The sequence below is a fragment of the Typopeltis vanoorti genome, chromosome 12 (genome assembly GCF_054136105.1).
Source record: "Typopeltis vanoorti isolate ZY-2024b chromosome 12, IOZ_Tvanoo_1.0, whole genome shotgun sequence".
In the NCBI taxonomy this organism is placed as follows: domain Eukaryota; kingdom Metazoa; phylum Arthropoda; class Arachnida; order Uropygi; family Thelyphonidae; genus Typopeltis; species Typopeltis vanoorti.
The window spans coordinates 101,994,776-102,017,632 of NC_143560.1; the positions used below are offsets into that span (position 1 = coordinate 101,994,776).

Below are 22,857 nucleotides of genomic sequence, written 5' to 3' on the forward strand. Positions count from 1 at the left end.
AATCTGTGCACAGATTTGTTTGTCTGGTTTTCAAGTTGATCAAACAAATCTTTGATCAATCCACGTCTACATGTGGATTGATCAAAGCTTTATACAAAGGGAACCATAACTTCTCTGATTCTGCATGTCAATATCCTCCTGATTATTGCCATAACCTGTTGTAATGTTTTTACAATTTTAGCAATGTGACACCTAATTCATGTCTTACCATGGAATCACCATACCAAACTTTAACTCCCTCCCCTGCTGTATCACCAGCCAGATATTTCTACGACTGTTCTGTTATTATTATTATTATGCAAAACCTGTCCACCAACACTCTCAGATCTCTCATCTATTCCACCTCCTTCAAGATTTCTCCATTAATTGTGTACTCTGCATCCCAACCTTGCCGACCATTCAATACCTTTTTTTTTGCAACATTAAACTGATCCACTCATTTGCCCACTCATAAAATCTATTCAGATCCTTCTGCAAGGCAACCTAGTTCTTCTGGAACATTATTTGGAGCTTTCAGTAACGAAATTCATCTGTAATTTTCACAGTAAGTTTTATTTTCTTTTTTTTTATAGATGGAAGATGGAACTAGGTGGGTACTATGAAAGGTCTTCTTCAGTCATCCAGGAATTCAATCTTCTGACCAGGCCATCATATCAGAATTATGCTCCTTTCCACACTTTAGGTTTCTGATGGCTTTTTTTTTCACCTTAAGTACTGGTATGTACTCTTCACAGCATTCCTTTTAAATATTTTCTACTGCCTATTCTACCACTTTTTTTTTTGCTTCATTAAGCAACCTTTCAACATAACTCCTCCAGACAACTGAAATATGCAGAATGATTTTTCACTTAGTTAGAAAGTAAATTATGCTTGTCAAGGAATTAAATTCTTGTTTGTTTAATCCTCTTTGCACATGAAGTATCTTCACGACTAGGCTACTTGTCTATAGAGACTGATTACCAAGTGAAAAAACTTTCTACACCTGTTTCTGATCCAGAGTATTTCAATAGAGTAGAACATTTTTTTGCTATTTGTAGAATTATATAACCAAAGGATTCAAACCACTGGGTAGTGACTGTTCCCTTAATGCATAACACTATGAACTTCTGAAAGGAAGGGTGCATTAATGGAATATTAAGGCAACTGATGTGAAGTCATCAACTTCTATATACAAGTAGCCTAGTTGTGAAGATATTTCATATACAAACTTTGCATACACTTGGAAAAATTATTAAACCAAAATATAATTTCTTGGCAAAGTATAATTCATCATCTCCCAGGGGTGTAGTCCTAAAAGAAATAGTGGCAGGGCTCTACATTGGAAACAAAAATCCAGAGCATAAAATGCGGCATTATTATTATTATTATTGCAATGGCCATATGGCAGAAAGATCGCCTTGTTTTCTGAAATGAAAATGACAATGGCAGAGCGGCAAGCTGCTATTTTTTGACCGAAAGCTGGAAATGCATTATAAGTCTCATTATTATAATTTATTATAATGAATTTAAAAATTTTGATAGTTTTAAAAAAGTACCAGGGCATCATCCTGACTACACCACTGTCTAATTCCTTCTTGAACACACTTTCTATTTCTAAGCTTTTTCAATAGTCCCCAAACACATTTTATCATATTCTTGATATTTATTTTTGATACTGTCAAATCTTCCTGTGACTTTTGTTTGGCTATTTTTATATATTGCTTTACTTCTGTACATAAAAGTAGCTAAACAAAAGGTCACAGGGAGACCTTTTCTAATACACTTTCCATTTCTAAGCTTTATCAATAACCTCAAAAAACATTGTTTCACACCCTCCTATCTTCCTATGACTTTATTACTTTCCTTCTTACATAAAAAGTAGCTAAACAAAAGTCATAGGAAGTCTTGGGTAAGAATAACAAATATAAATATCAGGAAAGTGATATGTCTCTTTTTCTCTGTATTCTTTCAGAGCACATGCTGACTTATTTGCTAGGAACTTTCAGCATGCTTTCATTCTCTTCCGAATGAAAATGTGAAAGACTTTCACATTTTCATTCGGAAGAGACTTTATTATGTCATTTTATATATTTATTTTTTACTTTGAGTAAATAGCATAGAGCAACAATTATTATAAAAGCAAAGCATGTAAAGGCAATTTTTCAGATGTTTATTACTAAAATCCTAATATAGTGATTGTTTTTTACTAAATCACTTAAGGAATTGACAACGTAGATACGAATATAAATTAAATTATACTTTAATAAATATTTCTGATATTTCGTCAGCGTCACGTTGCCATCTTCAAAAGGAACTTACAAAAAAAAGGCACGTGCACTACAACACGGTAACTGAGAATGAAGTGATGAAGCTATTGTTTTCCTAAAAGTCCTGATGGTGCCCCCCCCCCCCCCCCTAGCGGGCTAAGTAGGTGTTCTTGGCCATTGGGCTGAAGGTCTGCTGATGTAAGCCTCCCAAATTTGGGGCAGTCTCATAAAACCAAATTTGTTGAGGTTTGGCGAGTTTCTTAGGGATGAGGTTGATTCCATAAATAGTCTTTCGAATTTGTAATTGCTACGGTGTATTACTGTAGCTTTCTTCCACCATATTCTGTGGCATGTATGCATGGTCTGCAAGACCAGAATGGCTGTACTTGTGAAACCGGATGTAGTCCTTGTGTTCCGAAATTCTGATATTTGCTGTCCTGCCTGTTTGGCCAAAGTAAGACAGTTTACAGCTGCAAGGGACCTGGTATACACCAGGTAGGTCTAGGGGAAGTGGTTGGTCTTTAGTGGAGCAGATTTTGGTAATTTTTTCCGAGGTGCCTAGGATGTAGGGAACGGTGATGGATTTAGAGTAAATATCGGAAATATTTATTAAAGTATAATTTAATTTATATTCGTATCTACGTTGTCAATTCCTTAAGCGATTTAGTAATGTATAACCAACATATAAGCCTGTCTGTGAGAGTGATTGTTTTGAAAGATTTTTTTTTCACTTGGTTATATTATAAATTAGACATGGCAAGAGATTATATTTTCGGTTTCATCCTTTACCCAAGTCCAAGCAAACAAAGTTTGCATGTGAAGTAACTTCACGACTGTATACGGAGGCTAATGACTTCCCATCAATTGCCTTAGCATTAGCCTTTGGATAGAAGTAGCTCAGTTGTCAAGTTACTTCATGTGCAAACTTTGTTTGCTTACACTTGGATAAAAGATGAAACCAAGAATAGAATTTCTTTAATTTATAGTATAATCAAGTGAAAAAAATCTTTCCACATCTATCTCTAATCCAGAGTATTTTAGTAACAAGGTGTGACACCTTTTGACTACTTGTATATGAAAATATGACTTCTACATTACTTCAACCTTGGTATCACTTCTGGGTCTGGCTCCCACTGATGAGACCTCAGTAAAGGTTGAAACCGGTCTGGGTAGTGGCCCATCCCATAATGCATAATGTTATACATGTCTGTAAGGATATGCGCATTGCATATGGGATACTAAGACAATTGATGCGACATCATTAGCATCCGTATACAAGTAGCCCAGTCGTGAAGTTACTTTGTTTGCTTACACTTGGATAAAGGATGAAACCAAGAATATAATTTCTTGGCATCTTTAATTTATAGTGATTGATAATCTGTTCAGTATTCTAGAAAGACTTACAGAGACATTGTGGTTCACTGCCATTCCACTTGCTGTCATTTCCACATATTCTGATCTCATCTCCCACAAGAGTATAGTTTCTGTTGCATATGTACTTTGCTGTAGCATTAAATGTAGTACGAGACTCAGGAAATGTTACTTTACCATTTGAAATGTCTGACAGAGGTCCACAGTTTATATCTACAAAGAAATAAAATAAAAATAGACAAGTCTTTTGCTAAAGGAATTTTTTTAAAATTTATTTATACACTTTTTTTCACCTGCAATCTTCTACATAAAATTAGATTTAAAACACAACATTTGTGAAATACAGTATGTTTTAGGACAGGAATTATTCAGTATTTATAAACAATACAAAAATAGAGAGGGAATTATAAATGGACTGATGGACTGTTGAGTCACCATTACTCAGTTTATGTGTTTAACCCCTGGGAAGAACAGACTAAAGATGATCTGCTGTACTTATGAGGCTGCATGTGAAGGTGATGATTGAAACAAAGTTAAACTCTATTTAGCATATTGTCAAAAAAAAAAAAAAAAAGTAAAGAAAGGCTAGATCATTCTGTTTGTCATTTCTTGTGCCAAATGTTTCTCCTCTGCCAAAGAGGTTCATAACAGCAAATACTTAGAAGCCAAGAAACAGTTCATTACAGTGCAAAATTCACTAGGAGAGTTAAGAGGTGGGTATCTCACATAGTACATTCTTGGGAATAAATATTCTCAAAAGTATTGGAATTCAGAGAATAAGACAGCTATGACTTCTAGTGTTCCTCTATGTTAGGCATTCAGTGGACCCTCTTGAAAACCTTATTGTGTCTCCTCCATCTACAACAACACTAAAGGTAGGGTTCACCTGGGATACCCTGCATTGTAGGGTTTCATAGCAAGACATGATTACTGGAATCTGCAAACATAATATTTTAAGTTGAATATATAAAGATTAAGCTAATAGCATTTGTATATTTTTATTATTATGTTTTACATTTCACATATTATTATCATTATTTATTATTACGTAATCCAGGAAGTCCAAAGACTCATAGAGGGAGAGCACTACTCTACAGCTCTGTCTCCACCGCTCAATCTACCAACCGCAACTACTATCATCATCATCTACCCCCACCACCACTAGTATTTTCACAGACAATCACAAACATCCATGCCCACAGCAGGATTCGAACCCAAAGCCTTTTGGCTGGAGAGTGGATACTCAGCAACAAAGTTTTATTCTGTAACTTGAATATTCTCTAAATCGAAATATAACTTCCAACTTAAAGGAACATTTCAGGAAGAAAAATTTTATACCTGCAATAAGGACCAGTACAATCTTTATTGTATGCATAAAATTTTTCAGTTATTTCAATTCAGAGAATATTCAAGTTTCAGAAATTATATTTTATAATTCACTATTCATGTAGTATATTCTAAACAACTCTTACTCCAAAAAATTATTATTATTATTATTATTACTTGACATCTCCAGGGAGTCCCAGACTCATCGAGGGAGGTCATTTGCTCTACAACTCTCCATCTTCAACATTCAATCCTCTAACTACATCAAACCACATCGCCATCTACTATCCACCACCACTAGTATTTTCACAGACAATCGCAAACATCCATGCCCACAAAGGGATTTGAATCCACAGCCTTTTGGCTGGAGACTGGATACTCTGACCACTCAGCCAACCAGGCCAGCATATTCTATAAACAAAAGTAGCTGTTTACCTTCATTACAGTATTTTGGTGGTAGCCATCAGAATGTTGTAATGAACCACCAGCAATATAGCTCTATACCCGGCTTGTCCAACCCGTGGCCCAAGACGGGCGGCCCAACAAAAAATCATAAACTTACAAACTTTATGAGATTGCGACTAAAAATACCATTAATAATACTACAAATACAATTTTAACATGCTATTAATTTATAAGCGATGAGTTTTTGAATTTAACACGTTCTTTAGCAATGAGAGATTCATAAAATCATTCTCAAATAATTGTATTTATTCAAAATTGCTGCCCATACAAGTAGTTACTTCTCAACATAATAAATGGTGCGCTAGCACTCTTGCTTCCTACTTTTACCACGCAATAGATGTCTCTCTATGTGTGCCATGGGTATGCTGGTACGGCTTTCAATGTGCAATTGTAAACAGTCGAGTTGACACTGAAGAAAGGTGTAGATGTTATGTGTGTTTATGGTGATTTGGCAAGTAATTTTTTTAGAAGTAAAAATTTGGCAATTTGGTGATTATTAAACCTTGCTTTCTAATTTTCAATCAATTTTTTTTTTAAATTCCAGCATGACTTCCACAGCGTCTCCAAAGAAAGCCGAACCAAAAAAAAGAAAAATTATAGAAGAAGAAAGATTGTTCAACGAAAAGTGGACAGATGACTATTTTTTATGTCAAGGCAAATACTAAGGCAATCTGCTTAATTTGTAGGGAATTTGTGCCAGTTTTCAAAGACTACAATTTGAAAAGGCATTACACGCAAAAATATGCTGCGAAAATTAGTGCGTATCAAGGAATGTGTCGTAAAGACAAAATAGCAGAACTGAAAAAAAGTCTATCATCTCAACAAAGTTTTTTTAAAAAAATAACAACTGAAACGTATTCTGTTGTAAAAGCTAGTTGCAAACCTGATAGCAAAAAATTCAAAACCGAATGCCGATGGCGAGTTTATTAAGCAATGTATGGAAAGCGTGGCAGATATAATTTGCTCTGATTAAAAAGGAAATTTTTCTAACAGTTTGTCTCACCAGACTATAGCCAGGCGAATTGATGAAATAGGAAATCTATCGAAAAAGGTTTGGAGAGTAGAGCTGCTAATTTTAAATTTTATGTTTTGGTGATAGATGAAAGTAGTGATGCTACTAATACAGCTCAATTGGCAATTTTTATTAGAGGTATTGATGACGAATATAATATCGCGATTTTCTTTATCCATTGTGAACATATCTGGTATAGCTACTGATAGTGCCCCGGTGATGATAGGTAAAAGAGATGGACTTGTAAAATTAATAGAAGACAATGCAATTGCCTCCCAAAATTTACATATGATGAAATATCACTGCATAGTGCACCAAGAAAATTTATGCGCAAAAGCTTTAAAGATGGATAATATCATGCAGATTGTCATCAAGGCTGTAAATTTCATAAGGGCCAAGGGATTGAATCATCGCCAATTCCAGGAATTCCTTAAATTTATGGATGCTGACTATGGGGACATCATTTACTTTTCGGAAGTAAGATGGTTAAGTCGAGGTAAAATGTTGAAAAGATTTTATGATTTGCGAAATGAAATCAAGTTGTTTATGGAATCAAAAACGAAATTTGTGCCAGAACTTGACGATGAAAACTGGCTAACAGATTTGGCATTTTTAGTAGACTTGACCGCTCATTTAAATGAGTTAAACATGTGTCTTCAAGGTGAAAACCAATTGATCAATACAATGATCAGTTGGTTAGCAAACAATCGTATGCATTTCGACACGTTGGCTAAACACGGTCCTGTGAACAACAAAAAATATGCAGCCTTGTTTTTCAATTTGATACAGGAATTTGAGAACAGGTTTCAAGATTTCTGAAAAATCATCAATCTTTTGGTGTATTTGCAACTCCATTTTGTCGACATAAACATATTACCTGCCAATTTTCAAATGGAATGCACAGAGCTACAATCTGACATTCAACTTATAGAAAAATTTGATCATGTCTCTTTACTGGACTTCTATAAGATATATCTTCCCAGAGAAAAATATCCCTCGCTTCACAATCATGCCTTATTCATGTTATCGCTACTTGGAAGCACCTACATTTGTGAGCAACTATTTTCAAGGATGAAGCACACGAAGAATAAAACTAGAACCAAAATATCTGATAAGCACCTTGAGAACTCACTAAGAATTGCAACTACTTCCATTGAACTAAATATCGAAGCATTAGTGTCTCAAAAACAATGTCAAACATCTCACTAATTTCATGTTGCTGTCTTGTCTTTTACTTTTATAATAAAAAATTCATGAATTAATGAAGTTTAAATTACTTAAATATGTTAACTATATATTCTACGTTTTTTTGCTCATCAGCTCTCGTTAGTGTTAGTGTATTTTGTGTGTGGCCCAAAACAACTAGTCTTCTTCCAATGTGGCCCAGGGAAGCCAAAAGGTTGGACACCCCTGCTCTATACCATCTCATAGGAGTGGAACCAGCTTGAAACAAAAAAATGCATGAATATTATTTATAGTTTTGTGTAATTAAAAGTATATTTCAACACTAAACATTGCTACCAGTAATGATCAGAAAAGGAAAGAGGAGGATGCCACAGAATTAATCAACAAAAATTAAAATGTGGGATTTAAACAAAATAGTCCTGATATAGTAAATGCAAATATTTATTGAAAAAATTAAGTTACAGCAGTAACAAAGTCTGGAGAGTAATGTTTTTTTTTGATTTTAGGTGAATACACAAGTTCAACGTAAGTCTCGTGTAGCTCAGCATATATCCCATATTTAACTTACCTCTTTTAATGTACATTCAGAGTAACTGTAGCATTTTTATTAGCATCCCTTATTCTTTATGTAACCCCCACACAAAAAAAAAGAAAAGAAAAAGATACTAATGAGACATCAATGAAATTCATCTTTTTACTCAACCACATTTTTGTCAGTTTTGTTAGTTCCTTTAAACTGATTATACAATACTTAACAGATATGATTTGAAGGGGAATATTCAGGTTGTTTGCATGATGCTAAACTGGAGTGAACAGTAGGATAAAAGTATGTAGAAATCCTGTAGGATGATTTAAATAGACTGACAGTGTGGGCAAAGAATGATGCTTATCATTTTATTGTTGCAGCATAGGATTGTGCACTTCAGACGTAAAAAGACTGTCCAGGGAGTTTAAGTTTAGAGAACAAAAAGTGGACAAAATAGCTTATAGGATAATGTAAAGAGATAAGGAGGCTATTATTCCTCTTTATAAGGCTATGATATAGCCACATTCAGACTATTATGCACAGAATTGGTCACCTGGATTCAGTGGGGAAGCTAGAGCTTTTGCTGCCTGGAGTGGTCCCCGAGTTTGCCACTCCTCTCAATACACACCAAAAATATTACAAAAAGTCAAAACGATATATAGGGAAATAAATTAAAACACTATGTTTATTTTTGAAGTAAAACTTTAATTCCAACATTCTAAAATGTTATTTTCCTTATTTTTCTGTTAGCAAAATCATCAATGACATTGTCGAAGTTTATTTCTTCACTCAGTTGCTGCTCTATAGACAGTATGGCAAGATTTCTTAAACACAAGGTACTCATTGTAGATCTTAGGTAATTCTTAATCAGTTTTAATTTAGAAAAACTCCTCTCACAACTAGCAACACTTACAGCAATTGTGAGGAAAATTTGCAGTAGTATTACAATATTTGGAACTGAGTTCTTGAGACATATTTTAGAATAATACTGCAAAAGTTCAAGGGGACAGCAACAGAAATAAAACCCCGAAGTCTTTTTCTCTCAACGAGGAAGAACTCTTCCTTATTAATGTCATAGTGATCATGATTTAGTTAACATTTATATTTATCCTTGAAAAGATTCGATGGAATAAGGAAGGCATACTTTTCATGAAGAACATGAAGCTGTTGAAATGATGTGGTGATTTCTTGGATCATTCTGTCCAGTGGGAAAAAACATTTCTCTCCTCAACTCAATTTCGTATGACAATTCAGCATCTCGTGATTCTTCACCTGCCATCAGTTTCTTCTTTCTACACCAACGATCCACGACTATCCCCAGATCATCACAAATTTCTTTGGTGTAAGATACTAAATTGCTATCTACCTTATTTGCCGGCGTATAAGACACACCCCCTTTTTTGTACACGTTTTTTAGGAAAAAAATTTTATCACTGAATATTATAACGAATTTATAGTATTTCAAATATAAAGTAACAAGTAGGTCTACTTTCAACAAATACCTAATCTAACTAGGAAAGAGTTCCCATGTGATATTTTTGTTTTAGTCAGCATACATAGCTGGTTTCTCTTCATGAATCTTGAGCACCATGATGTAGATCCAGTAAAGTTGGCGATCCCTCTGTTAGAGGCTATCGCTTTCGCTTGATGAATAACCATTTTTGTAGACACTGCAAGGCCTGCTTTTCTGTTGTCTAAAATCCAAGCATTCAGTTCTGCCTCAGGTTCTAGCCATTTTGCAGTTCCACTTTGTAGGTTATGTTTACTGTGAGTTGCTTTTTTTTAGATCCTCTTCTTGATTCCGCCAAGTTCTTATCATTTTCTCAGTTGGGAGCGGCCCGAAATGCCTCTCTGCAGCCCTGTTTCCATGTTCTTTAGCATACACAATCACATGTAGCTTGTATGCAATATTGTAGCAATGCCAACGTTTTTCAGCATAATTTGCCAAGAAATTTAGAGAAAATTTGACGGCACAAATTTATCACCGTTCACAACAACCGCGACAATAATTGGAAAGTTTAAACAAACAGTACACAGCTCTGATCGTCAATAACAGCACATGCGCATCCACTGAACTCTATGTAACTGGAATGCTCTCACACACTGCAAGGAAGGAAGAAAGAAATCGCGTAACTCGGAACAGAGAAAACTTCCAGAAATGAAAGTAATAAAAAACTGAGTATCAACGTATAAGACACATCCTGTTTTTCAGACCTATTTTCAAAGTAAAAAAGTGCGTCTTATACGCCGGCAAATACGGTAATTCATTCATGTTAAAACGTTATTTTCTTGACCACAAAAACTATGGAAATGACTTCTATTGGGATTTATTGATCAAGTATTTTTTAGAACAATTATGTTATATCAACTAGTTTCACCAACTGTTGGCATCTTCATGGTACATAACTGATATAAGGCACTTAAAGCTAAAAACTGTTACAGAGTATAAATCAACCGATTCCAATTATATTTGACAAAATAGAACGCATACAATACATGCACAGTGTGTGTATGATTTCACTTGTTGTTATTTAGGAACGTCTATAATTGGCACTATAATTCAGTTCTTTATGTTTGGAGATCTAATAAGGGTCTTCCAGATCTAGGGCAAGATTAATCCTTGGTTCCTGTTAAGGTTTTGTACAGAACGGGCAACTGTTGTGGCTTCTTTAATAATTCGGGAGCAGAAATCCTCCTCTATGTAAGGAATGGTGCTTTTATCCCACTCTATGATATGGTTAGTTCTTGAGAAATGAAAGGATAAACCCGATTTTTCTTCTCTATTGTTATTAACATCTCCAATGTGCTCCCTTTGTCTAATCTCAAGGCTTCTTGAAGTCTGGCCGATATAATTTAAACCGCACGAGCAGGGTATGTTGTAAACTCCGTTCCCTACATAGAGGGAGGATTTCCTCCCAAATTATTAAAGAAGCCACAACAGTTGCCCGTTCTGTACAAAACCTTAACAGGAATCAAGGATTAATCTTGTCCGAGATCTGGAAAACCCTTATTAGATCTCTAAACATACAAAAACTGAATTATAGTGCCAATTATAGAATGTTCCCAAATAACAACAAGTGAAATCATATATGTACTATGCATGTATTGTACGCGTTCTGTTTTGTCAAATATAATTAGAATTGGTTGATTTATAGTCTGTAACAGTTTTTAGCTTTAAGTGCCTTATATCAGTTGGTGAAACTAGTTGGTATAACATAGTTGTTCTAAAAAATACTTGATCAATAAATCCCAATAGAAGTCATTTCCATGGTAATTCATCCCTATTTTCAGTTAAAATGGTTTTAAAGCCTCGAGTTTTATGTCATTGTTGTATATTCAATCCTTTGGTTTGGAGGTAAACCTGTGTATCATTAATTTCTCGAAGGATGGATTCTCAGAGGCCAAGAAAGCACAGGAAGGAAAATGATTGTAAATGCAACCAACAGCATGCCAGCAGATGAACTGGTAACTCTATTTTCTTCTTCACCAGTTAAATGTTCTACAGCACTCAAGATTTTCGAATAATTTTTTTTTACAACACTGACAGCATCTACCCATGTACTTCACCAAGTTTCTACTACATGCTTGACACTTTGACCAGTGACTGAAGTCAGAATATCCCAGCGATGGGTTGAGGAAGAAAAAAACGTGAACAAATGCTCCACAGTTCCAAAAAACATAACAGAATTCACAGCAACAGAAGCTGCATGTACACCCATCAAATTCAGCGAGTGATTTGTACATGCTACAAATTCTGCTTTTCCATTAATTTCCTTGATGCATCTCTGAACTCCAGTATGTTGACCAGCCATCACAGCAGGTCATGTGCTTATCCTCTAAAATTTTGAATATCATTTCCGTTCTTTTCTAATTTTTGCGAAATTATAGTTGAAATATTCTTGGTGGTTTTACCTTTTGTTTTAATGAAATCAACAAATGATTCCACAACTCTTGCTTTATTTCCATTGATCACAACATAGTGTAAAACTTGGCTTGTTTGATCCTTATGAGAAATATCGGGTGCTGTCGAATATAAGAGACAAATATTTTGCTTCTTTACTTGCTTGATAACTTTTCTTCTTACTTTTTCTCCCAAAATTTCTATAAACGTGTTCTGAATAGTAGGCGACATATAGGATTTAGTAAACTTTCTAATCAGCTTGATTCTTAGCATATGTTCATGTAGCACTGGATTGTATTTCACCAACAAATGAACTAATTCTAAAAAAATTTCCTCGATTTCCTGTTGATTCAGATTCATCATTAGTCTCATAATGATTTCCTTCTTGGTTACCCATAAAGCCAAATTTTGTTTGGCTAGGAATCTAATGATATCCAATAATCTTGAAAGTATCTATCTCCACTTCTTCACTTCATTTTCAACTTGTTCTTTTCCGTTTTATCAATTGTTGCTCCACGTCGGATTCTAATTTCCAACTCCTTCCATTGCGTAAAAGATCGAATATGGGCCACACTAAATTCATGGTTGAATATTTTAAGATTAAGTTTCCACCACATGTTGAATCCATCCACAGAATCAAAATTTGAATGACTTCTGTCTGCAACAAAAGCAGCAAAGAGCTTTCTTGGAAGGAGAGTATACCAACCATGGCCTAAACATTTTTTCATTATTTGGCAGAGTTCAAAAACACCGTTCGCATGTGAGTTTTCTGTTTCATCCTTTGATTGATGCACCCTCATGAATGACTTCACCAAAATCAGAATCTAGATATTGAACCACAGATGCACCTTGATGTATCAGTAAGATCAATGTGTCATCGTTAATCTTACTTGGCCAAAGACCAACATCTTTTAAGTCAACAGGTGGAATTTTTTGTTCGTTACACTCTTTTCACTTGTTGAAGTTGAAGAATCACTTAACTTTGACAATGGTTTGAATATTCAGAAATTGCTTCAGCAACAGTAGTAGTTTCGCGATTGAGGTATTTCAGTGGTGCACCTTCGTTCTTTTTTAATTCTTCCTCCCTAGCCTTTTTCTTTTTTCTAAAGGCTGCACCACTTTCTTTCATTTGCTTCATCTTAAGTAAGACTGAAAGAATAATAAGAAAAAGAAAGATATTCATAATAACTAATAATTAAATAAATAAGGAATAACAGGGATAAATAAATCCCTTTTAAAATGTTAGTTTGTGTAGTCTGCATGCCAAAAAAACTGTGATACTCTAACTCACCTCAGAAAAACAAAGAAGAATGATGTAAAATCACAAACATATTACATGCACTTGACGAGATCAAATTATAACAATCTGAAGCTTAGTCACTGATTGCCACAAACGCACAGCAGTATGAAAGATTTGTTTAAATCTAGAATAAACTCTCTCTCTCTCTCTCTCTATATATATATATACATAAACAATACAATAAATATTTTTTCAACGGTTTCGATAACAACCCAATGGATATAAATGTGTAACAGATTTAAAAAAGCTAACGATGAATCAGGCATTTTAGCATTTAACATTTTTTAAAGTAAAAACGGAATCATGCTTGTTAATTTTTATATACTGTATAAATGCATTGAAAGGGTTAAGCAAAAATCCTAATATAATAGAGGCCTGCAGAATAAGTAATAAAAATTAAAGTTAATTAACATAAATAAGAGAATCATTTGAAAAATAAAATTGTGTCTCACGTGAAAACCCCCGAAAAAAGTGCCGCCGGGGCAGACCATTCACCCCTCTCCCCTAGCTACACTACTGGTTATAGACTTAACCAAGTTAGTACACAAATGTTTCTGAATTTAAAAGATAGTCTTTGGCAAACGATATAGATATAATCAGTTTGAAATACATATTGTTCTCTTAGTTTTATACACTTCTGAAATGTTCAAAACAAAATATCATGTTTCTTTCTTTCTTATATTATTGAAGACTAACCGGTTCTTCTACCATACTAGAATAGTAAAATAATACAGTAATTTACACAACATCCAATTACTCATTTTCTAGTTTTTAATGTAAACTGACCTCTGCCAACTTGTCGTCACTTAATGGGTTGCACAAATAGTTTTAGTTTCTAACTTGTCATCAAGTAACTAGTTTGAAGAGAGGGGACTGATTTGTAGTATGAAATGGAAAATATTTGACTGAATGTCATGTGATACACTATAACAGCAATCCTAAAAATCCTTTATAGATATCATTTATAGTATACATAAAATGTTAGAAAACATACATTTACAAGATGGTGCAGTGCCAGTCCAGAAACCACTTGCATCACATTTCCGCTTCACATTGCCGACTACCATACTGCCCATTGGACAAGCATAGGTTACTTCCTGACTAAGACGGTAATCCTTTTCAAGTACAGTAGAATTTTCTTTACGGTCTGGACTCCCGCAGTTTGACGGATCTATATAGGAATGAGAATACAATACAATATAGATATGCCATGATATGACATTATGATGCAATTTGTTTTAAAGAATAATTTTTGACATTTACTAAAATATAAAGAAGTTGAGAATAAGTGCAATGAGAAAACAAAGATAAGAAATGAATTATATATATTATTGCAAAGAACATTATTATCATTATTCCTGATCAGGCAGTTGGCTTGGACTGATTAAGAGAGGAGCCCTTATTCTGTATAGCCCCTGCCATACCTTCCTCTGTGAACTCCTTCACAGAAGAAGCATTTACCACTTCCATCAGTTCAGAGTGCCGAATGCCTACTGCACTCTTACTTAGCTTCCGATGACCCTTGCTCTCTTCCCACCTGATGTATCAAAAAATCTTCCCTTCAGTGTTATAAATCTCATTAATTAATTGTGTTTCCATCATATCCGTCTCGTTTACCTATACTGAATTTTGAAGCCAACATTCCAATCAGCCAATCTCCATGGACCCAATGCTACGTCACCTGCCTCTGAAGTTTCTCTGCCATCTACCATAAGACACTAATTAGGCATCATTTTGATTTCTATGCCCTGATCTGGTCACCTGGCTATATTAACAATAAGGAAATGCTGGAGCAAGTGCAGAGGCAAATAACTGTCATAGGACTCTGGAATACTGAGTATAGGACAGACTAAAGAAATGTGGTCTTCAGAGCTTGGCATATAGAAGGAGAAGTGATATTATTGATGTATATAAGTTGGTGAGAGAAGCCTATCAAACAGATACAAAGGAATTATCATAGGATAATGGGTGATTTGAGAATAAGAGGTCGTCCCTGGAAACTGTACAACAGTCTTGTGAATGAGAAAGTGAAAAGATTTTTTGTTTGGCAGGTGGTGAATGAGTGGAGTGCATTGCTGCAGTGGATGGTGAGTGCTCCAACACAATGTATTTCAGGCAAGGTACGTGACAATTATTGTTCATGAGTGTTCAACTTCCCACAATGAGTCTTCTGACTCCTAGAGGATTGGAAATAATGCTGTCTCCTAATCCCTGCAAAAGCCAATTAACTACATTTGAAAAGAGCAGTCAACATGCAGTCTAAACAAGACTCATAAGGCAGAGTGTTCTCTTTAACATTGTAGTTAATCACTGTAATGACTTCACTACCTTAATGGGGCTTTAAATTTTACAGCACCATTGTCAAGGCAGTGAACAATGGGCCTTGGAACTTTAAACTGTTATCTAGTACTTTTAGGTCTCTTATGTTCTCAACTGCATGCAGTGAATTACTATTTTATAATCAGTCTGCTGTGTTTCTAGTCCAAAATGCATAAACCTGTACTTAATTAGTAAAACTGAACAACTGACATTGCCTGTCCATATCAGTCTGTTCAGGTTATTTCAGAAATATTTTTTATCCATTGCATAACAGCTTTCTTTGCAAACAGATTGATATGTCCAGTCTATTTGTGAATGGGTGAAATTTTTTGAGTCTTTTTAAATATTTATTATTGTTTTATATATGTTTCTATATGAGAGGGGGAAGGAGAAGGGAAAGCAAAGACATTCTTACAGGAATGGCCAAGTAGATCACATGATCAGTGTCTAGAGCTAAGCCTTAGAAGTCTAAAATGTCAATGGAACTAATGCTCTGGCTACCACTCTGTGGGACACACTGAATTTCAATGAAGTCTGGTTGGTCTGCAGCAACCAAATCCTCTGCCTTGATGTTGATGGATGCTAGATAAATCCCTCAGCCAACAGGTTTTTGGCCATCAGACTGGAAGAAACTATTTAGGAGTGAACTAATGTAGGCTGGTGTCAACTTGCACTGGGTGATGAAATTAACATCTCATCAAAAGAGATATTTACAAATATCCATGCCCACAGTGGGACTCAAACCCATGAGTTATTGGCCGGAGAGGACACTGTGAATGATATTAACAACTAGAATAAAGGGCAGGTCTATCCACTCAGTCCACCAGGCTAGCATTCCTAATTATCATTAATGGTGTATCACATGCCTTGTGATACATCAGTGGTCATGTGATACTATTAGACTGTGCCTATTAACATATATATTTTTATATCAATCAGTCAGGGCAGTGATGTTGCACTGGGTGATGAAATTGATCTCTCACCTAAAGACAATTACAAACTTCATGTCCCAGTGGGATATTCAAACCCATGACCTATTGGTTGGAAAGCAGAAATGATATCCACTCAGTTCATCAGTCTGGCATTCCTAATTATCATTAATATATAGTGATATACACAATACTAATATCATTAATACACATACCTTGATACAACAGTGGTCACTGTAGATTATTAGACTCTGATTCTTAATATACATATTTTATATTGTCAGTCATCCTCTCCAATCCATGCTAACAAGCTTATTCTTCATCTCCATTTCCAGTTAAAATAACAATCTTTATCATGATGTTCCGTCAAATAATGCTTTTTTGCAGTTTTTAATACAATAGTATATTCACTGTCCTTGTTCAACTGTGAGTCACTTTAAATGTAATGATCTACCTTTAACAAGGCCAAGCTGTTTATGATCGTCTATAGAAAATAGAGGATCATATACCCCATAGGATACAACATGGCAGTGAAAGGCAAATCATTGCATAGGTCTGTGCAGAAGACAGATAATAAAGTAAATGGCATGTATTTTTCAAAAACAGTAAGGCGCTGTGAATGTAGTATGTACATGGGAAGATGTTGCAGATATTTATGTAGAGAGGCTGAATAAGAGAAAAGAACGAGTGTGGGCATGTAGGAAATGCAATATTCTGATGGATCATGAGGCTTGCTTAAATATCAGTTTAAATAATTTAAATACGAGTAGGGAACATGGCATCATAACTGAAGCGGCAGTTGAAGATTGTGCAAATGTTCAGAGTGTGTGGAAGTAATAGTGAAAAAAAGTTTGATTGATGATAAAGTGAGTGATGTTGAAAAACAAAGTGAAATTAACAATAAAGTGGGAAATAATGATGTTGAAAACCTAGTGCAATTAATAATAAGGTGGTGAGCAGAGCTGGAAGCAAAAAAGTGTGTGTGTGTGACTGGTGATAAAATAGCTAGAGCGAATGATAGTGAAAAAATAATGCAAGATTTGAAAGCTGAGTTGGTGAAGATGAGGCAAATGTGGAGTGAAATGAAGAGAATTGGGGATAAGTACAGAAGAGTGACGAAGATGAAAACAAATGATATCAGTATGAAAAAGGTAACGAAAGACCTGCGAGTAGCATTCTATGACAATTCGATTATTAGAGGTGTGGTAAATGAGAAGATGCACAAGTTTGTCTTCTGAGAGGTAAAATGAATAGAGTGATCAGTACTGTCGACAGGGTGTAGCATAGAGGCAGCCTGCCTTACAGCGTGGCTTAATAAAGGAGCTCGTTCAGCCATATTACGGTAGGCACTGTCGCTATGCTAACAATTCCTGTTAGCGGAGCAACTGCGGAAAGAAGTTTTTCCAAAATTATCGATATAGTGGCTAGACCAACCAAAAAAGATTGGTTGGTCTAGCCACTGTATCGATAGAGGCAGACATAGCTTATAATTTAAATTTAGAAGAGCTTATAAACAGTTTTATTGTGTGATATCCCAGTAGAGCAAACATTTAATTAATATTATGTAATAGTTTGGCATTAATGTTTCTCTTGTAATAAAAACAAAATAGCAATTGGAGATTTTCGTATATTTTTGGCTTATAATCCATCAGGTGCGATAATTAATTGTTTGCCTCAGGGCACGATCTAATCTGGTGATGGCCCTGAGAGTGATTGAGGCATTGGATATGAAGAGTGAGTGAGCAAAGGAGTTGGTAGTGGTAGTAGGAACAAATGACTTGGCTGGAGAATTTAAGATTGAATATGAGGAGGTTGTTGAGAAGGATAAAAGAATAGCGTGATAGGAAAGACAGTCAATGGGTTGCCCAGGTATGACAGTGATGAGATAGAGTGGACAGCAAGAATCATAAATGATATGTCAGAAATGTGTGAAGGGAAAGGAGTGCATTTGATAATGTATAGAACAAGTTTGAAGGAAGAATTGAACTGTATAAGACTGTTGGACTGAATTTGAATGTTTTTAGTGTGAGTTATTTGGAGAAACTGGTGCTGGAAGGGAGAGTAATGAGTGCAAAGAATTAATCTGAGCAAGTAAGAAGTGATGTGAAAGAGTGGGAAAGTAAGGAAGGAGAAATTGAAGTGGTGCTTATACATGAAGATGTGGGTAGAATAGGTGTAGATAATGTGCAAGTGTGCAAGATAAACAGGGAAACAGGGAGACTCAGGGTGGACAAGGGAATACAGTGTGAGAAAGCTTGATGCTCCAAGAGGATGTGAATATGTGTGTAGACAAGAAGAGAAGGGGATGACGAAGGATGTAGAGAAAACAAATTTGAAGAAGGTTCTGGGATGAGTAAGGAGAAAAAAGAAATAGCTTGAGGAAAGTATGGAGAAATCACATCTAATAAGTGGTAAAAGTAAAACTTGTTATAGATCCAGGAATGAGCTGTTATGTTTGTATAGGAATGCTAGAAGTATCAGAAACAAGGGAAATTAAATGGTTGCATTGAGTTCGCTCACCCAAAAATTATTGGAATAAGTGAGACATGGTTGAATGAAGATGATATCCTGATAGGAATAGAGATGGAAGGGTATAATGGAGATAGAAAGGATAAAATGGGTGTGTGGAGTGCTATTGATGATAGAAAAAGAGTTATGTTCATACAAGATAGAGATGCAAGGGGGAAATAGGGGCAGTGGTTTTGAGGCAGTTTGGTGTGAAATAGAGGAGAATAGAATGAAATACTTAGTTGGATGTTGTTATAGACCTGGTAATGTGGAGGGTACTGACCATGAAATGTATAAGCAAATTAGCCAGCCAATTGGAAAAAGGGTTATCACTATGGGTGATTTTAATTAAGGCAATATAGATTGGGATGACAAAATAGCAACAGGAAGTAAAGAAAATGACTTTCTTGAGTTTTTGAGGAACAACTACCTCTGGCAGTATGTAACAGAGGGCACAAGAGGATTGAGGGTTATCATCACAGGATGTTATTATAAATGAAGTGTCAAATCTCCCTCCAGTTGGCGAGTGACTATGGAGTGAGATTACCTGGGGGGGGGGGTCAGTCATGTAAAGACTTCTGTGAGAAAATGGCATATGTGGAACTACAAGGCTAATGGTTATGAGAAGCTCAGTAGACAGCTTGCAGCTGTAGCATGTAATTAGGAGTTGAAGAGGTTTTTTTCATAAAATGGTGTGTAATTGGGGAAGTACAAGAAATCATCCCTGAAAACTGTAGAAAGAGAGTGTGAACAGGAGAGTAAGAAGCATTTTTTTTTGCATGGAGAATTATGAATGATTGGAATGCATTGTCTGAGAGCATGGTGTCTGTAGAGAATTTGAATGTGTTTAAGGCACAGTATGATGAGCTGTGTGTATGAGAAAAGGAACCTCCTAGATGAGTGACTCCATGGGATTTTAGGATGATGATGATGATAATAATAATATCATAAATAGAGAATCATAAATATATGGTTTCTAACTAGCTATACTCAATGTATCAATACACAATTCAGCTGTAATTAGCTGAATCTGTCCTGCTCCATTGTGTAATAGAACATTCTTGCTTCCCACTTCTTTAGGTTCCTGCTAGTGTTGAGAGTTGGGTTAAATGACTAGATCAGGGGTATTGCCAATTTTCTTGCATATTCCTGTAACACTTGATATTCCTTCTAATCCCAATATTGTATTTGTATTATGGTCTTACAGGATCTTCAACACCATGATCATTCATTGCTATTTTTTTTTTTTCCATCTAATCCTTCCTGGAACCTTAATGGGTCCAAATAGAATGTATAATTAGGCAAAAGGATCATTCAATAATTCAGCAATTTCTGTTGCATCTATTATTATTATTTTAAATGTAGTTCCCACCAAGAAGGTTTAAACATATAGTACATTTGTATAAAATATAAATATATATATTTTTAATTAATTTATTTTTTGTATAATCCAGAAACTCTGCTCTGAAGATTAAACATGGAACTTTTCAAGACCTTCAAGGTCTCCAGTAAACAGGGCAGTGGTCTCACAGTGGATGATGAAACTGATGAAACACTTAAAACCATTCACAAGCACCCGTGACCAAGGTGGGAATTCAAACCTACAATTTGTTGGTTGGAGAACAGGTATGCTAATCACTTAGCCAATCAGACCAGCTACTTTCTGTATTTTATCAAGGTCATTCTCCCCATTCATTCTTCCTTTTACAATGCTACAGAGAAAGAACAGTCGTTCTCCCACATTTATTCTTCTTTTTAAATGCTCTGCAAACTTCTTTTCATAATGAGCACCCCCCCCCCCTACACCTACCAACTTATTGTGGCTGCCACTCATTGGAGAAGGAAGTGTGTTAAGTGAGCAGTACTACATGGTACTGATCATAAACCTGCTCAACATACTTTTGATGTTCTCAGTATAACATTTCTTTTCATGCACGTTTTGCCTGATTAATTCACTTTTTCATGCTATTTATCCTTTTTACTATTGAAATACAGTCTGATAATGCATGCTTCTGGTACCCATTGATAGTTTTAGGTTCTGTTAAAGACAGTCTTCATCTGTCTATCACCTGTAGTTTCTTATACAAAGGCAGTATCATAATTATCTTTCATACAATTCCATATAAACTTTTTTTTTTTCTAAAACTGAATTTTCAGTATTTCAAGTATTAAGGACTACATGATGCGAATAACATAAATTACTTTATTGAACTAAAAAATCAACTAATTTTGTGCAGACTTAATGAAGAGAGTGTTTATAGTACAAAAGAGTTAAAAAAAAAATTAGAGACATGAAACATATCATATTAAGCAATGAAATAATATGTGGATGAAAATTAAAATAGACACTGAATATGTGAAAGCAGGTGTGTTAGGGTACAATTGCATTCTACAATGTAATTCATGTCACAGCCAAAGTCTCTAAATGTGCATGCATCATGTTTTATAATGAAACAGTATTGACTAGTATACTTGCTTCATTTAATTTTCATCAGTATGGATGAAAATTAAATTCATCATTTAATTTTCATCCATTGTATTCTTTCAGTGCTTAATGTGATACATTTTATGTCTCCAGCCCTTTAACTTTTCGCACTATAAGAATGCTCATGACTTACACACAACCGTCAGTACATGAAACTAGTCAAGAGTTTTTTAGTTTAATAAAGTATGTTACTTCATGCTTTTTTGGTCATTATACCTGAAATTTGATGAACTTCACAGCCACTGAAATTTAAAACTTCTTAAAAAAACTTGAAGTTTTCAGATACCAGCAATATGCTAAGTCAGAACTACATGATCATTCAATGGTGAAACAAGGTGGACCCCTTTTTTATTGATATACCCTCAGATGCTCTAATCAATTCAATATTATTACACTATGAGTCCTTGCTACACAGTGCTTGAAGTAATTGTCACTAATTGTACCTATCTGCTTTAAAGTAGGAACATAAGCAGAAAAAATGATATTAAATAACAATGAATGACTTATGAGGGGATCTGGAGAGTTCTGATAAACACATAGAACAAAAATGATATTAAAGCAACTGATATAACCACAAGAAAGAAAAAGAACAAATTATTACAATTTGATGAAATATAGAGGTTAAAGGGTTTTAAGAAATGTTCTTTCTTGTGATTATATCAGTTGATTTAATATCATTTTTATATGTGAAATTAATTATTTTTTTAAGTTAAGGGGATAATAAATCCTTCATTATTTTACAGCCGGATACGAAACTCGGAGATCGAAATCTAAGAGTTTCATGCCGAAGAACTATCGGCGAGTCCAAGTGTAAGTCATCACTTGGGTAGTACAACACTATGGCAACTCGTGTCAAAGGTGGAGCAAGATCCATCACTATACTTAATATTTTCTCATAATGTAAAACGCAGCTCCTAGGAGATGTATTACTGTTTTACATTATGAGGATTCTCCTAGGAGCTGCATTCTACATTATGAGCAAATATTAAGGATAGTGACGGATCTTGCTCCACCTTTGACACGAGCTGCCATAGTGTTGTACTACCCAAGTGATGATTTACGCTTGGCCTCGCCGATAGTTCTTCGGCAAGAAACTCTTAGATTTCGATCTCCGTATCCCTGTAAAATAATGAAGGATTTATTATCCCCTCAACTTAATTTACGCCGCCGGAAAAATAGCCTCTTGGCTCTTTATCATAGCAATAATAATATGTGGGTACACCGGTCTGGCAATTCGTTAGCAGGGGTATATGTAAGTTTGGTTCACTTAAACCTTGGTATTCC

At 35.1% G+C, this 22,857-nt stretch overlaps 1 protein-coding gene across 1 annotated transcript in view; it reads right to left on the reverse strand.

Annotated features, from left to right (window-relative positions):
- The window catches only part of LOC150101079 (P-selectin-like), a 337,168-nt gene that overhangs the window by 197,876 nt on the left and 116,435 nt on the right, over window positions 1-22,857 (reverse strand). Inside the window, exons 8-9 of the mRNA XM_090401605.1 lie at window positions 14,327-14,503; window positions 3,651-3,830 (exon numbers count right to left, since the gene is read on the reverse strand). Coding sequence (XP_090257731.1) covers window positions 3,651-3,830; window positions 14,327-14,503 — 357 coding nt within the window. The remainder of the gene's footprint in view (window positions 1-3,650; window positions 3,831-14,326; window positions 14,504-22,857) is intronic.